Here is a 17,522-nt window from a genome sequence, read left to right as displayed (position 1 = left end):
AACAAAACTTCTCCCTGGTGGTGTCTAAAAAAAGATATGCTTCAATCTGCACTTTGACTCCACCCCTTTCTGTCAGGAGGTAGGCAGTACTGCTCCATCACAAGTCCTCAGGAGTTGTGCTTGGTCATTGTGTTGATCAGAGTTCCCAAGTTTTTATTTACGCACACACATACACTGCAAATATATATACATGTATATGTGCATGTGTGTACATATATGCACACATACAATCATCCATATATATGCAAACATTCCTGTCTATTCCTACGTACATATGTATACACACATGTATATATGTGTATTTATTTTATTTCTCTTTTAATTAGTCAGGATCCTTTCTCACCTTTCCCTCTCAACTCCCACACCCTCCTACTGAGAACACAAGAAAAACAAAACCTACTACACACACATACACAGTCATTCAAAACACATTTCCACGCTGGCCATGCCCAAATAAAAATGTCACACTCTGCACTCTTAATCTTTCACCTCTCTATCAGGAAGTGGGTAGCATGTTTTTGGAATTATGATGGAATTATGATGGTCATTACATTGATAAGAATTCCACACTACTGAGCTGTATATACTTGTCACTTGTTCAGACCTTCCCCAATTTATGGGTACTCAGATTCCCATCCTTTGCTACCTCAAAAATAAACAACTATAAATATTTTTGTACATCCTTGGCATTTGTTTTATATAAGACTAACGCTCTCAATCTATCTTCCCCTCATCCACTCACTGAAAAGTCAAGAAAAAGCCCATTACAAACATGTAGAGTTATGCAAAACAAATCCCCACCCACATCAGTCATATCCAAAAAGAGAGAGGGAAGGAGAGAAGGACGAAAATATGCTTCATTCTGTACTCAGAATCCACCAGTTCTCATTTTTTGGTCATGAGCCCTTTGGAGCTGTGGTTGGTCGTTGTGATGACCAGTGTTCCTGAGTCTTTCAAAGTGATTTGTCGTTACAATATTCTTGTTATTGTATAAATTGTTCTCCTGGCTCTGCCTGCTTCACTCTGCATCAGTTCATACAAATCTTCCCAGATTTCTCTGAAACCAGTCCCCTCATCAATTCTGATAGCACAACAAGTCTTCCATCACATTCACATACCACAACTTGTTCATCCATTTCCCCACTGATGGGCATTCCTTCAATTTCCAATTCTTTCTCACCATAAAAAGAGCTGCTATAAATATTTTTGTACATATAGGCCCTTTTCCTCTTTCTTTGATCTTTTTGAGGGTCAGACCTAGTAGTGGTACTGTTGGGCAAAGGGTACTCCTGCCTTAATAGCTTTTTGGCCATAGCTCTATGCTCCTGTCCAGAATATCTGGACCAGTTTACAGCATCCCCCACAATGCATTTTTGTGTGCCTGTTTTCCCACAGTCCCTTCAGCAAAATAGAATTCTTAACAATCAAAACTGCTCTAGGCTAGAAGGACATCATCTACTGGGATAAAGACTCCCTGACAAAAACTGCTGGGAAACTGGTAAAGTAGCGTGGTAGAAACTAGGTGTAGATCAACATCTTAATAAGCCATGATTACCATGATAAATTCCAAATAGATACATAGCCTAAATATAAAAGGTCATATCAGGAAAAAAAGCAGAGTCTAATGGAAGGAGATTCCTCTCATAACTCTTGTTAGGGGGAGAATTCTTACCCAAACAAAGGATAGAGATGAGCATAAAAAAATAACATTTATTGCAACATTTATTGTACATTTCAATTACAGAAAATTGAAAGGTTTTTGCATAAGCAAAATAAATGCAGTTAGAATCATAAGGGAAACAACTGGGGAAATGGGAAAGAATTGATCCAAATATGTAAGAACAAGAACCAATCTCCAACATATATGTGTTGAGAGAATAATACTAACCAGAGGTCCTCAAATGAACAAATGCAAGTTTATCAAAAGCCATGTAAAAAATGCTCTAAATCACTAACAAAGAGAAATCAACCACACAGTGAAACTCAGTTTCCATCTCATGCACATCAAACTGGCAAAGATAACAAAAAAGAAAAATAGTAATTGTTGGAAAAGTTGGGGGACGACAGTTGTGAACTACCTCAATGTGCTTAGAAAAGTAATTGTGACCATAACCAAAGTCACAAACTGTCCATGCTCTTCGGAGTCAGACCCAAGGAGGTCAAGGACAGAAGGAAAAGATTCCCACATATAAGAATACTTACAGCAAAATGTTTTGTTGTAGCAAAGAACTGGAAACAAAGTGGATGCCCATCAATCAGGGAATGGCTAAACAAACTGCAGTGTGTGACTGTAATGGAATTGTACTACACGGTAACAAAGGAGTGGGGCATACTGGATAGAGGGCTGGTCTTGGAAACAAGAAAGCCTAGGTTCAAGTCCCATCTCTAACATATACACACACTATGTGACCCTTAATCTCTCAGGACACTCAGGAGGTCCCTGAGCCTTATAAGGCAGTCAGTTTCCTGTCAGTGAAATAACAATTCCATCCTCAGTCTATTTCATAAGAAATGAGGAATATGACAGACTCCAAGAAATTTGGAAGGATGTGTATAAAACAAGGCAGATGGAAATGAACAGAAGCAGGAAGATTAATATGCAGGATCGCAACAATTAATAATGTGAGAAGTAACAACTTTGGAGGACCTTAGAACTCCAACCAAAGCAGTAACAATTATGACATCACATGCTTAACGAAATATACCTCCCCCTTCCTGGAGAGAGGTGATGGACAGAGGTACAGAACAAAGCAGCCATTCTCAGACAAGGCCAATATGACTGACCATATATATTTGTGAAAGGGGAAGGGAAGGTGTTAGTAGATAAAAAGACATGTCAAAAGAGGACATCAATAAAATAATTTTTAAAGGTACAGAAGAAAAAAGTGCAGAAGGGGACATAAATACAACAATTTTGTTATTACCTTATTAAATTTTCTATGCTCCTTTAAAAAAATTGCATGTAAGAGAATTTCAGTTTCTTATAACATCCTCTTTCCTGTTCATTTTTTATCTTGGAATGTGTATTTCTTGATGATTATGTTCACAATAAAGAAGAAAATGCTTTAAAAATAAGTAGAAAAAAAGGGAGGAATGTGCTGCCTTGAGAAATAGTAGGTCCCCCTTTACTAAGGAGGTCTTTAAGGTCACTTAAAGGGAATGTTATTGAGCAGATGCCTATGCAGGTATTAATTAGACCCGTCCATCTAAGATTCCATGAGAATATTCTGTAGAACACTATGAAGGACAATGTGCAGGGAATAAGTGACACAGAGATATCACTGAGGATGGAACATGCTGGGACTGAGGGGCCTCAGCCAGGCTCACTCTCCAGACTTTTCTTTCTTCTTAAGGACAACTGCCTTGGCTCCTGTCCTCCACCACCATCCTTCCTCCCACATGCCATTTCCCCTTTATGCGGCATCAGCTCCTTGAGCAGAGGGACTATCTTGCTTGCTTGATGTATATCAACAAGGTTTAACGTGGTGCCTAGCACAGAGTGAGCTTTTAATAAATGCTTTATCTACCTACAGATTTAGGGTTCTGTGATTTTTATTGGCTTTGGGAGCTAGAAGCAAGGAGATCTGTTAGGAGGCTTTGTTAAGACCCCAGGAAAATGGTAATAAGGATCCAAATTAAAATGGCAGAAATGGAAATAGGAATAAAAGGACAGATGAGGGACATTTTGGAGAACAAATCTACAGAATGTGATGACTGTTTGGATACAGGAATAGAGGAGTCAGAAGACAGAAGGATGAAGCAAAGCTGACTTCCAAGTCTCAAGCCTAGATGACTAGAAGACAAGGAGAACCATCAGAGATGATGAATTCAGTTTTAGGGTGGATGTGGCCAAAGACAGACAAGGTTTCTTTAGGCAGAGATAAGAGAGATCAGAATTGGCAAGTAAGTAAAACTCCTCTTTTGAGGAAGTCACTGTTTGTGAGCCCCTACCTATCATCCAGAACAACCACAAGGGAACATACTGTAGCACACATTCCACGTGCCTAAAGGTCTTCTTTCTCTTCCTGGAAGTCCCTTGTAACTCTTACCTGGTAGAGGAATCTCTGGCTGAACTGCTGCATGGCTCCTTGTAGCTGACTCCTTTGGGACTGCCACTGCTCATAGCTCCTCACATACTCTGCTGTTGGACGTTGCCAGGTAGTGGTTCTGGTGTTGTGGTCCACATAGTAATATCTTCCTCGGGGATCCACACGCTTTTCCCAGCTAGAAACATCAAGTCCAAAGTCAGCACAATGGCTTCTAAATCTTGGGGGAGCCCAAGATTTCCCAGGCTGAAGAAAATAGGGGTTGATTTGGGGCCCAGGAACTTGGGGGCCCACCAGGAAAGCAGCAAGATCCCAGTCTCCAAGGCTTACAGAGAACATTCAGTATTAAGAAAAACCCAGTGGAGCTGTGTATGCAGGAAAGGGCTTTCTATCATCTCTGTCCAGGGTTGAACTATAGCACCTTAGCTCTGGAAATGACATGGGGAAGTCAGCAGTAATGCAAGGAATAAAGATGGCAGGTAAGTCTAGTGGGTATAACATGATTCATACTGCCAGGAAAGCCAGTCAAAAGACTAGCAAAAGCTGAATCTCAAGAGCAGACTGACATGCAGTACACAAAGCATTAATATTAACAACATTAATATTAATCTTTCAGAAAGACTCTTGCCTATTACCCTCTCTGGTCTCCCCTTGCTATGAATGCAATGTCATATCTCAATACTATGGCTCTCCCGATTTAATCTTCCAGCCACTTTCTGTCTTCTGGCTCTTGGCTATTTCTCTAGTTTTTGCCCCCAACTCCTGCCCCCATTATACTGCTCTTCCCCTTAAGCAATCTGTAGTTGCCAGGTCTGGTTTCTAGAGCTGCTATCTTGAATTACTAACTACCTGCTAGATACCTCCATTTGGACATCTGGCAATAACTTCAAATTCAACATGTCTAAAGCCAAACTCATCATCTTTCCCCCAAATTAGCTCGCCTTTATGCCTTCTCCTGCTTCTATCAATGTCTCCAGGTGTGGAAAGCTGGATTTATCCTCGTCTCTCCCGCTACCCTTCCCCCCTTTCCTACACCAGTCAGTAGAGAATCAAGTCACAGCAGTCTTTCCTTCACAATGTCTCTTGTATTGGTCCCTCCTTTTTCTATTCCCGGGGCCATCAGCCTTATTAAGCCTTCTATCCAGTTACTGCCTTCTGCTTATACAATGACGGTATTCTCCTTACTGATTTCCCAACATCTGGGATCTCCTTTCTCCAGTATAGCTTAGGTATCACTAGTGTGTTAATATCATTCTGTTCCTATCCTCCATGCCCCTGATGAGAAAGCTCCAATGGCCCTTTGGTGCTAGTAAGTTCAAAATTCCCAGACTAGCATTCAAAGCCCCTCAAAATGTGGCCCCAACCTCAAGCTCTCTAAATCCATCTCCCATTAATCTCCCTACATGAATTCACCTCTGATCCCAAGCCAAACTGGCATCTTCATCAACCCTCCGTATCTCCTCCTTCTCTTCCTCCAGGTCAAATGTCTATAGTGCTTCTGCTTGGAACGCCCTGCTTCTTTCTCTCTGTGTCACTTTCTCTGGGGATCTTTCCCCAGCTATCTCAGTTAGTGGTGACAGTTCCAGTCTCTGACCTCTTAAGAGTACTTTCTGTCTACAGTGGTCACCAGGCACAAAGTGTGTGCCATTCGCACTTATTTACCTCTTTGTGTAAATGGCTTGCTTACCCAATTCGATAGTAAGGACCTGGAAGCCATAGATCATGTTTTATAGATGTTTGTACCCCCTGGGTTTAACAACAGCACCCTGCTCACAGTGGGTACCTAAAGAGCATGAGTTATTGATGACAAAGCTGACGATAACTGAGTGACATAGACATGGTGTCCTTTTCCATTGTAGGTCCTGAACACTCTGGGAAATGAAATAAAAACACCAAGGAAGAAGAAAAGATCAACTGCCTCATGGAATAAATTACATTTATAGCAAAGCTTTTACCCTGAGGCCATGAGCTTGGTTTGGGGGAAGGAGGGAAAAATCACATCTTTATTTTCACTAACTTTTGGTCTCCTTTGTAATCCTGTGGGTATAAAAACCTTATTCTGACTGCCAAGGGGGTCCATGACCCCCAAAAGAATTCATGATTTAAACAGACAGAATGACCAAGTACCCTCCAATCAACAGCCAGTTATAAGAACAAGAGTACATGAAGAAAGAAATGGCTTCTCTATAATTCTAAATCTACCATAAGGGCTAAAGAAGGGTCTTGAGCCAGAGGGGACCGAAAAGGGAGTTCCAGATATCAAACCGCGAGTGGGAAACAAGGCCAGGGGTAACAGATTTACACCCTACAATCCAGCTCTAATGGCCTGCCTGTGGTTCTTCCAACACAGCGCTCCACTGCCCATTTTCCTGCATTTGCCCTGGTGTCCCCCACACCTTCACCCCTCAGCTCTAATCCCTGCTTCTGCAGAGGCCTTTCCTGCCCCCATCCCAGTAATGCCTTCCCCTCTTCATCTGTTACGTACACAGTTTTTGTGCCCCTGGAAATTTACACGTTGTCTTCCCTACCCGAATGGAGCCCATAGAAGACAGAGCTGTACCCTCCATTTGCATTTCTTTGTATCTCTAACACTTAGCTAGGTACCCAGCACACAGTAATCACTTAATAAGTATTTGTCAACTGACTGACTGCCTGACAGACTGGAAAGCTCCTTAGAGGTTAAATGATTCCTAGGACCCCAGGACTGGGGCTGGGATGTACTTATAAAAGCATCTAATCTAGCTCTCTCATTTTACAGGTGAAGACAAGTCACTCAAACACAAAGTGTCAGAAGTAGACTTGAGAACCAGGACCTCTGACTTCAGACCAGGTACCCATGCCCTGGTACTACTTTGTGAGCAAAGCTCCTTTCCTGGACCTCAGCTCTATGGAGTAAAAGTACTAGGATTAGAGAGATGGGGAAGGAAGGGTTTGCTTTCTTAAAAAGCCCTGGGAAAAAAAGACAGAAAGAACCCAGATTGTTTCATTTTATGAAAATATAAAAAAGGAGGAGGAGATTACTTGCTTTTATTATAAGCAAAGGAGTCAAGACTGGTTGTTGCCTGAGAGAGTGGCAAAGACTAGGAGCCTGGGCCACCATCCTCAACACTCTCAGGTTATCAGGGAAACATCAGAATGGTTCAATACAATTGTTCCATCTGCACTTGACATGGATGAGTGCATACACTGGGCTGAAGCCATTGGCTCAGTCTTTCCTCAGAAATAAACCAGGTGGTGGCCAAGGCTGGATGACAGAAGGACTGTACTCTGAAGACTGCCCTACTATTGCTGTACACTGACCTCCCCCAGGGTAGCTCTCTTCCCACTGACTACTGATGAGAGCACAAATGTGTTCTGCCCAGTTTTCCCCACTGTGACACTGCATGAGGAGGCTTGAAGTACTGAGAAGAATGAAGCTTTGACTTCCAAATTATTTTCCTTTAAGAAGAATTCAGGAGATATTCATAGGGAGGGGCAAGGGGCTAGGATTCGGTCTCATTGGGGCATGAAGTTGCAATGTGTCTCATGAAAATCCCAGTACCATAATGAAGCACAAAAGCCCCTATCCAGGTCTCGCTGTCTCCTCACAGTGCTAAAAGGAGGAAGAGGATCCACTCTCAAACAGCATCATGGAACATCTTTATTTCCATGCCACCCAACCACTAAGACCAGGCCTGAATAATCTGTAGGAAATCTAATATAATTGTGTCTAAAGAATAAAATGTCTAGACGTGTGTGTGTGTGTGAGACAGAGAGAGAGAGACAGAGACAGAGAGACAGAGACAGAGACAGAGAGACAGAGACAGAGAAAGAGAGAAAAGAGAAGGGGAAAAAAAGGGCAGAGATAAAGAGAATTTCCCAGACAACGCATAAAACAAAACCACACCCATTCAGACTTACATGGAAGGGGTGAGAGGTTGCCCTATACTACTACATCCTGATCACACAATGTGAACATCTGTAAAATGTACCATTGAAAGATAATGCTTAACTTGGATCATTCTAAAAAAGAAACTCTAAAGCCATTCAAAGTGGAAAACAGAAAAAAAGAAATAATAATGAGAACTTATCAAAGAATCTTTTCCCAGAAGGGGCAGGAAAGAGGGGAAAAAATCCTCCTTCTGGAAAACCCTAAGCTATGAGACTCTTAATGGAAAGTCATAAGGAGAGAAGGTGGGGCTGTGTTTGCTCAGGGCCTGCCTGGCATCTGAGCAGCAGCCGAGCATGAGGCCTCTCAGGTATCTGGCCTCTGTCGGCCCCCCTCCCCACACCACATTTAAGAGGAAGGAGGGAAGCCTGCCCGCCCATGGACATATAAGCCCTTCATGGCTACTTTATTAGAAAAGGGTTCTTTTTTCTGTGAGTGGGAGACATTCCCTTTCAAAAGCTCTCAATGTGGGGATTCACATTTGGAAAGTACGTTCTGTCCCTGGCAGACATGGAACCAAACCGCTTCTCCTTACACTTGGACAGTTCTCTTTCCTTGGAAGCCCCTCGTGTCTCTGGTTATGGCACGGTATGCCCCTCCCTCCCTCCAGAACTCAGATGACTGCAGAAGCCTACAGTCTGCAATGGCAGACCTCTGGAAGGACAGACTTAATATCTGATTTCTCCTGCTAATTTTCGTGAGTTTTCCAAGAACACTCCCTACTCTTACCTCCTTCCACCCTCTCTTCTGAATGCTACAATGATGATGCTCTAAAAATCCCCACACAGACTTGACAAATGAAAGCAGATTCCATATGAACAAACAGGAAAAGTAACTAAGAAAAAGTTTACGTAATCCAAGAAACGTGCTGCAATATTTGGTAAAACCAGGTAGAAGCCCTAGAAACACTTGACTCACTTAACAACAGAAAAGTTTCTATGCAGTGTATTTGTACTTGACTATTGACTTGTCATTGGGCATCCACAGCCCAGGTGCCTCAAATTCCAAATCCCCAACTATTTTAACCCAAGTTTCCCCTTGTTACCTAGCAAAGCTGGCTCCTGCCCACAGGAGACACCTGCAGGCCTCAAGTCAATGCAGGAGAGACAGGAAAAGGGGAGAGACAACTGCAAGGGAAGAGGCCAGAAGACTAGAGAGCAGAGTCCCTTCAGCTATACCTGCCCCCCAGACAGAGGATTCCCCGATCTGTCTCAGCAGGCTGACTCACCCTGGAGGAAGAGGCCTTTCCCAAGTTGTCGTTTTCGTATTGTGATCAACATAATAGACCCTCCCATTGGGCAGCTCTCGTTGTTCCCACCTGAAAAGAAATGAAAGAAACAAAAGTGTGAGATGCTCAGAGAATGGAAACCTGGTAGGTGAGGAAGGGCAGTCAGTCCTTGACCACCAAAATCCCAGTGAATCCCACAAATCCAACCACTAGCACATGCCCCCCATGTGCAAAGTGAACAACATGAACAAAGATTTTAAATGACCAAGGCCCTGCCCTCAAGAAGCTTCTTATATCTGAGAGGATAACGAAGGTGCCATAAACAGACCTAAAATCCCATAATTCCTTGGAGCAGAGTCTATGATACATGAATTTATCTATATCTTGCTATACAGTACCAATTCTACTTTTCTTCCTGGATCACATCTTTTTTGGGGGGGAGGGGCCTTGTTAGATGATTACTCGAAGTTCTGGCACACACTGCATTTTCCTGGGCTGTCCGCCATACATGGAATGCTCTCCCTCTTTGTATCCTCCAGCTGCTGGCGAATCAGGCTTCCTTCATGTCTCTGCTCAAACCCTGCCTCATATAAGAGGTCTTTCCCAGTCCCCCTCCAGACACAGATCTTGTATGTACAGAGTGATCTCTGTTGTCTTCTCAGTACACTTTGAGCTCCTTAAAAGAATTTTTTTCTGCCTCTCTTTGCTTATTCCCACTACTTAATACAGTGCCTAGCACACAGACAGCATTTAATAAGTGCTTGCTGACTTGACTCTATATGATTATGATCAAATGTATCTTCTGAATGTAAGACCAACAGATGACTCAAAAAACCAAGATGTATCATTTTTTATTTGCCCTCTTTAGTTTGCAAAGTCTGTCTTCTACTATAACCAAAGGTGGCAAGAGTTAACACTCTGTATCAGTGCTAATGGAAGGGCAAAACGAAGCACTAAATAACAGCTTGCATTTCTAAAGTGCTTTAAGATGTAAACAGCACTTTACAAAACCTGGAAGACTTCCCCGAAATGATGCAGAACTAGAACACTGTCCACAGTAACAGCCAGACTGCAAGGAGGACCAACCACAAAAGACTTGGCTAGTCTGATCAATGCAACGATCCACAACAATTACAAAGAATTCATGACAAACGATACCTTCTGTCTCCTGAAAGAGATGAAAAGTGAGTGCTGACTCAACCATATTTTTGTCACTTATTTTTTCACAACATGGCAAATGTGGAAATAGGTTTTGCGTGATACTCCTCACTTTCTCAATGAGTAGTAGAGGGAGAAGATAAGTTTTAAAAAAAAATACATAATCTCATTTAAGCCTCACAAAAACCTTGTGAGATAAGCGAGGAGGATATTGCTCATCCCCATTTCAACCCTATATTGTCTCCTTCTCCAGTCCCCTGGCTTCCTTACTGTACTGAAGACCGTGCTGGACTAAGCTTCAGTCTTGGATCACTTCCACCATCCACTGCTTTCACTACTACTAATGTGCTGCTGAATGAGATGAAGAAGATCAGAAAACCATGCTAAATGGGTCCAGCACGAATCTGCACTACATAACTCAAGTGGGCCCTCACTGCCATGAGGCTCCTTTTCTCCCTCCCTAATTGGGAGTCATCACCAACCATCCCCCTCTCCACAGCAGCTCTTCCAAACCTCTTTACCCCTCCTCAAATTCCCCATCGCTCTCCTCGCCACTCTCTGAGCGGAGAACCTTGCCTCACATTTTACTCCCTTCCCCCCCAAAATAAATATAAGCCATTCATTGAGAGTTCCCTCTCCCTCCCCTCCTCCTGTCACATCATCCATATGCCTTTTGCCACTCTCTTCTCCTTTACTTCCATCTCAGAAGAAAAGGTGGTCCTTTTCTCTGCTAAGGCCCCCCCTCTACATGTACAACTAACACCATTCCATCTCATATCCTCCAAAAGAACATCCCCAATGTCATCTCCACTCTATCACTTATCTTAAATCTCTCCCCATCTACTGGCTGCTTCTCTGCTACCTACAAACATGCCTTTGTCTCCCCTTTCCCCCAAAATTCTCACTTCATCCATCCATCCCCACTCACTACTGTTCTATGCAGGGTATGTCCTACTGGCTTGCTAAAGTCAAATGTAAACAATGCAGATGAAACTTTAAAATGCGTTATGCGTACATTCTTTTTCCCCAAAAGGGCTGGAGAATGGGTTATTAAATATTTCTCAATCTATCAATAAGTATTTATGAAGCACCTGCTATGTATGTGCCAGAAGCACAGATGTGGAGGGTAGAAGATGAGATGGGAGCAGAGCTGGCTCCAGAATTGAGACACAAGATGGAGTCAGGGTGGTTCACCCAACTCCCACCACCACTGCTGTTTAATTCCCTAACAGATGATACAAAAAAGTTAAAAGATGGTCCCTGACCTCAAGGAATTTCCAATCTAATGAGGGAGACAGCATGCAAACAAATATATACAAACCATACATGGGATAAATAGGAAAGAATTAACAGAGAGAAGAAAGTGAATAAAGAGGGGTGGGGAAAAGCTTCCTATAAGAGATGAGACAAGACTTAAAGGAAGCTAGGGAGGTCAGTAATTAGAATAGAGGTGGGGGGAGCATTCCAGGAATGGGAGACAGCCAGAGAAAATGCCTGGAGCCTAGAGTTGGAATGTCTGATTCATGGAACAATCAGGACGCTAATGACACTAGAATGAAGAATACATGTCAGGGAGTAAGCTCTAAGAAGACTGGAAGGGACTAAGTTATGAAGGGCTTTGAAGATGCCATACAGAGCATTTTGCATTTGTTCCTGGAGGTGATAAGGAGCCACTGGAATTTATCAAGTAATAGGGTGACATGATCAGACCTGCACTTTAGGAAAACCTAAAAAGGACTGGATTGGAGTGAGGAGAGACTTGAGGAAGGCAGAGTCACCCACAGTCCAAGTGTGAGGCGATGACAGCCTACACCAGAGGAGTGTCAGAGGAGAAAAGGGCATATCTGAGATGTTGCAAAGATGAGACGGACAGGTTTTGGCAACAACTTGGGTGGGGGGGAGTCCAGGACAACCCCACAGGTGGGACTCTATCCCTCACTTCAAAGTTCCCTTTTCTTTTTCTTAATCTTCTTTTAGAAATTGAAATAGATTTTTATTGACATCCTTTGTTTTCACATTGTCTAGATTTATGCTTTTGATACTCTAAAATTAATAAATACCAAACAGGTGTTTTCATATACATATATATATATATATATTAGAACAGAAAAAGAGGACTGTATATACAAATGCTGACCTCTATTACACAGAGTTTGATTTTCTTTTTAAGTATGGTATAAAGACATCATGTAACTTTCAAAGCTGTCTTAGTTTTCTATGATTCTTTCTGGCATTCCTTCTGTACTCTTCTGTGTTTTCTTTAATGCTTCAAAGATCTTTTCCTTTCTTCTTTCTTTTTTTTCCTCCATCCTATTCTATTCCCCACTTATCTTCCCACCAACCCCCAAATTGGAAAAAAGGAAAACAAAATCTCATAACAAATGGGCAAAGAGAAGCAAAACCAATTTCCACATTGGCTGTATCTGAAAATACATGTCTGAAACTGCATCTTGAGTCCATTAATTCTCTGTCAATGAGGTGGGGAAGCAGGCTCCATCACGAAGTCCCTGGAATACTGACTGGTCATTACATTTATCAGAATTCTTAAGTCTTTCAATGTTTTATTTTTAACAATGTTGTGATGATGGTATAAATTTTCCACTGGTTCTACTCAATTACCTCTTCATGTATTCATACAAATCTCAGGCTTGTCTGAAACCACTTCTTTAGTCATTTCTTAGTGAATTACATTCACTATAATTTTTTCAACCATTCACCTGAAGGGCACCTTTGTTTATAGTTCTTTGCCACTGTAAAAAGGGCTGTTATATCTGTCTATCCATACATGTATAAATGATGTATTTATACATGTATGTGTATTTATAGCAGCTTTTTGCATTTTATATATGCACGCGTACACACACACACACACACACACACACACACACACACACACACACACACACACACATCTTTTTCCTCATTCTTTGACTTCTTTGGGTATAGACCTGAAAATGGTATCTGTGGATCAAAGGAGAAGCCCAGAATAATGGTTTTTTGACTATGGCTCCAAATTACTTCTCAGAATGGCTGGTCCATTTCACAGCTCCACCAATGGTGTATCAGTGTGCCTCTCTGGGTTTTAGAGACACTCATCTATCCTGGTTCTCCTGCTACCTATCTTGGCACTCTTCAGCTTTCTTGGCTGGATCTTCATCCAGGTCACACCTCCCAACCATGGGTTTCCCCCTGGCCTCTGTTCTTGGCACTTCTCCACTTAAAACTATTTCACATAGGGATTTCACCAGCCCCCAGAGATTCAAATATCATCTCTATCCTGATGATTCTCATATCTGCTTAGCTAGTCCTAACCTCTCCACTAATTTCCAGTCTCACACATCCAACTGTCTATTGAACATCTCGAACTGAATGTCCTGGAAACATCTTACACTCAACATTTCTAAAACTGAACTCATTTTATGGTCTTTGCTCCAAAACACTCTCTTCTTCTTCCTAACTTCCCTATTCTCTATTACCACAATCCTAGGTGTCATCCTCATTCTCATCTCCCAGATCCAATTTATTCCCAAGTCCTATTCAATCTACCTTTGCAGTATCACTCACATATACCCCCTTCTCTTCTCTGATACTGCCAGTGGTGTTAGCATAAGCCCTCATCATCTCTCACCTGGCCCGTTCAGTAGTTTTCTGGGTAGTCTCCCTGCCTGAAGTCTCTCCCCATTTCAGCCCATCCACCGCTCAGCTGTCAAACTGATCTTCCTAAATTATAGTTTGATGATGCTTAGTCCCATTCAATAAACTTCAGTGGTTCTCAACCTATACGATCAAATAAAAAACTCTCCATTTGGCATTTAAAACCCTTTACAAAGTGGCCTTCGCTGACCTTTCCAGTTTCCTCAGGCCTTACTCCCCACCAGGTACTCTCCAATCCAGTAACACTGACTCCCTTGCTTTCCTCATATTAATACTTCATCTTTTTCACTAACTGGCTCTCATGGCTGGAAAGCCCCTGCTTGTCTACCCACTGGCTTCCTTCATGTCTCCCCTAAAATTCAGCCATGTACAAAGCAAGGCTTTCCTAGTCCCCTCCACTACTAGTGCTTTTCCTCTGAGATTGTCCCCAGTTCATCATACGCGGCTTGTTCATAGTTGTTTGTATTCTGTCTTGCCCATTAGATTATAAACATCTTCCTGAAGGCAGGGACTTTGTTTTTTGACCTCTCTTTATATCACAAGCACTTAGCACAAAGGTGCCTGGCACAGAACAAGTGCTTAACAAATACTTATTGATTTATAGTGTAATTAATCTAAATACCTTTCTTGGAAATATATTCAGTGGCCCAATCGAACTTCAATTAGGGGAGTACAAATATCAAAGGGTGAAGCAAGTCCTACTCTCAAGAGCTAACATTCTAGTTTAAGGAGAGCACATACAAGCATATAAAGAATAAACAGAAAGCAGTTAAGAAAAAGGGAGTTTCAGAGGGAGGGCACTAGCATGTGGGGTCATCAGGAAAGGCTTCAAAACTCGGACCAACACAACAACCAGCCACAATTCCAGAACTCGCAGGAAAACACGCTGCCCACCTCCAGACAGAAAGCTGACGGACTCAGAGTGTAGGCTGAAACATATTTTGTGTTTCTTTTTTGGACATGGCTAATGTGGGAAATTGTTTTGTTTGACTATCCATATTTGTAACAGGTTTTGTTTTCCTTGCATTCTCCACGAAGGGGGGAAGGTGAGGAAGGAAGAAGAGAATTTGTAACTGAAAATAAAATAATATTGAATTTTTTTAAAAAGGAGAAGCAGTGCTTGAGCTGTGTCTTGAAAGAAGAAAGGGACCTTAAAGACCAGGAACTGAAAATTCTGGGGCATCAAGATGGTTGCTTTTCCATGGTTTCCTGAATCTCAGCCTCACTCTTTAGATACACAGATGTACATTGTACAGAGGTAGTATTCAGAATTCTTTAGGGCCTGGAGCAGATGTCTGCTATACCTTTCCTCTCCTCCAACACAAAGAGAATGAAAAACCCTATTTTCCACCTGGAAGCTTTTGGCCAATCTCCTTGCCACAAAGCAACCACACCAGAGTTCATCTGCTTACTTTTCAGTCACTAATTCACCACCTGGGCAACTGTCCACCTGTGGGTAGTGCTTCCCCCTTGTCAAGAGCAAACTATCTGCTGTAGGTGTGAAGGATGAAGGGAGCTACTAAACACATTTCTTTTTATACCAAAAATTCTTTCCATAATTTTTCCATCTGTAGTCCCAACTTGTGACAATCCCACCTTTGTATTTCACCTAGTTAAGCCACTTTTACTATGCTTTAGCTTATGCTTAAATTTTGGACTGGAGTCTTGAAGCTCCCCCCTAACCCCCATCTTCACAAAGGGGGCAATTAAAATCCACCACACCATTTTTTAAATGCCTTTAACTGTCCTCCAGTTGCTCTGCCCTTCCCCCAATCTTTCACTCCCAGATAAACAAACTTGCTTTCTGAAATTCTTTTCACTTATAACCAAGGAACTATCTCCATCCTATCTTTGATCCCAGGTGATCCTAGGAATGAAAGGATCCCTTAGTGTCTAGATATTCAATATCTTTCTACAAATTTATCCTTTTGTTAGCTCAGTTAAAAAAAAAGATAACTAGAAAAGAAAAAGACCTTTCTTCGTTCATTTCTTCCCAAGTTTATCTCCCTTCAGTATCAAACTGTTGCTGAGATCAAACATCCACTTTGGCTTCCCTAACCATAACTCTAGCCTGGCAGTTTCCTTATGGAGCAAGCACTAGACTGCACATCTATATTATGCCCATGGATCCATAAAGATCCTTTCGTTTCATTCACACTGCACAGTTGGCAAATTCCAGCATCATCTATCAAAATAAGCCCGTCTATCCTTCACTCCCCTCGGTTAACTGCTGACCCTTAGTCAAACTCCTTAGCTGGGTCTCCTTGAACTCAGGGGACACGTGCAGGGAATTCTTTTCATTAACACTCCCTGTCAAAGGTTATGTCTCTGTCCCTTTCAACCAACTTTTATGGTGAGATTAAAAACTTTTCCATCAAAATACCAATGGATTTCAAGGTTGCTCCGAATGCTTACCCCACAGATCATATCCTCTCTACATGAAGACATCTGTTTGATATTTTTAGAAAGAGCCTTCAGAGCACCAGGCTTGTTTTCAGGTTCCTACCCAACACACTGCTCCTTGGCCTTGTAGGACATTCAATGAAACCATGAACTGACTACTCATACTTTAGACTACCTAAAAGTAGTGGCACTTTCAATTAATCATGGTTACGGGTTTCTAACGTCATTTTTTGTCTCAAGAGAATTTTAACTTTCCATCAGTTAGATGTATATATGTATGTATACATCTGTGTCTAAGGATTATTAGATTAATTGTAAAAAAAAATCACTTTGTTGTATGAAAACTAATATACCAGTACTATTTGTAAATACTACAGAAACACTTTGTGAATAAGAAGTCACAACTCCACCTTCTGGAGGTTCTCTGAGGTAGTGTGGTACAGTGGAAAGAGTGCTAGAACAAGAGTCTAAGGGCCTGGATTCAAATCCAGCCTCTGTCACTTACTACCTGTGAGATCTCAGACACCTGACTTTTCTGGGCCCTGAGTTTCCTCAACTGCAAAATAAAAGGGTTTATCTAAATCAGGGCTCTTAACCTAAGGTCTAAGAACTTCTTTTAAGAATACTTTTTTATAATGGCATTGCCTTATAAATAGTTTTCATTGTAATCCACTGTATTTTACTTTATGCCCTTAAAAACAGGATCCTGAAAAGGATAACCATTGGCTTTACCGCACTACCAAAGGATCCACCAAAAAAGTAAAGATTCCCTGGACAAGATTATCCTCAAAGGTCTATTTTATGATAAATTCTAGTTTTCTGCCCAAAGCCAAGGATTGGGGTTCCTTCTAGTAGACTCTTCCTTGGGTTGGTGCTACCATTTACCATGTCTACGAATCACAGGCTCACAGACCAAGAATTGGAAAGGACTCCAGAGGTCATATAGACCAACCATTTTCCAAAGGAGGAAACTAAGTACCACACCCCAAGTCATTCCAATAGTAAGCAGCAGAGCTAGGACTGAAGCTCAGAGTTGCTGACTCCAAACCCAGAAAACTCCCAAACACCTGACTCTTGAAAGGTAAAGTTTCCAAAGCAGCCTAAT

At 41.9% G+C, this 17,522-nt stretch overlaps 1 protein-coding gene across 5 annotated transcripts in view; it reads right to left on the bottom strand.

Annotated features, from left to right (window-relative positions):
• Positions 1 to 17,522, bottom strand: part of WWP2 (WW domain containing E3 ubiquitin protein ligase 2) — a 120,317-nt gene that overhangs the window by 23,780 nt on the left and 79,015 nt on the right. For all 5 annotated transcript variants that reach the window (XM_072636462.1, XM_072636461.1, XM_072636460.1 and 2 more), the window contains 2 exons: positions 9,203 to 9,292; positions 4,050 to 4,224 (listed from right to left, as the gene is read on the bottom strand). In XM_072636462.1, the coding sequence (XP_072492563.1) occupies positions 4,050 to 4,224; positions 9,203 to 9,292 (265 nt within the window). The remainder of the gene's footprint in view (positions 1 to 4,049; positions 4,225 to 9,202; positions 9,293 to 17,522) is intronic.

This window comes from Notamacropus eugenii, chromosome 1 (assembly GCF_028372415.1).
Source record: "Notamacropus eugenii isolate mMacEug1 chromosome 1, mMacEug1.pri_v2, whole genome shotgun sequence".
NCBI lineage: Eukaryota > Metazoa > Chordata > Mammalia > Diprotodontia > Macropodidae > Notamacropus > Notamacropus eugenii.
The sequence above is the reverse complement of the archived record's forward strand: the minus strand, read 5'-3'. Positions and strand labels throughout refer to the sequence as shown.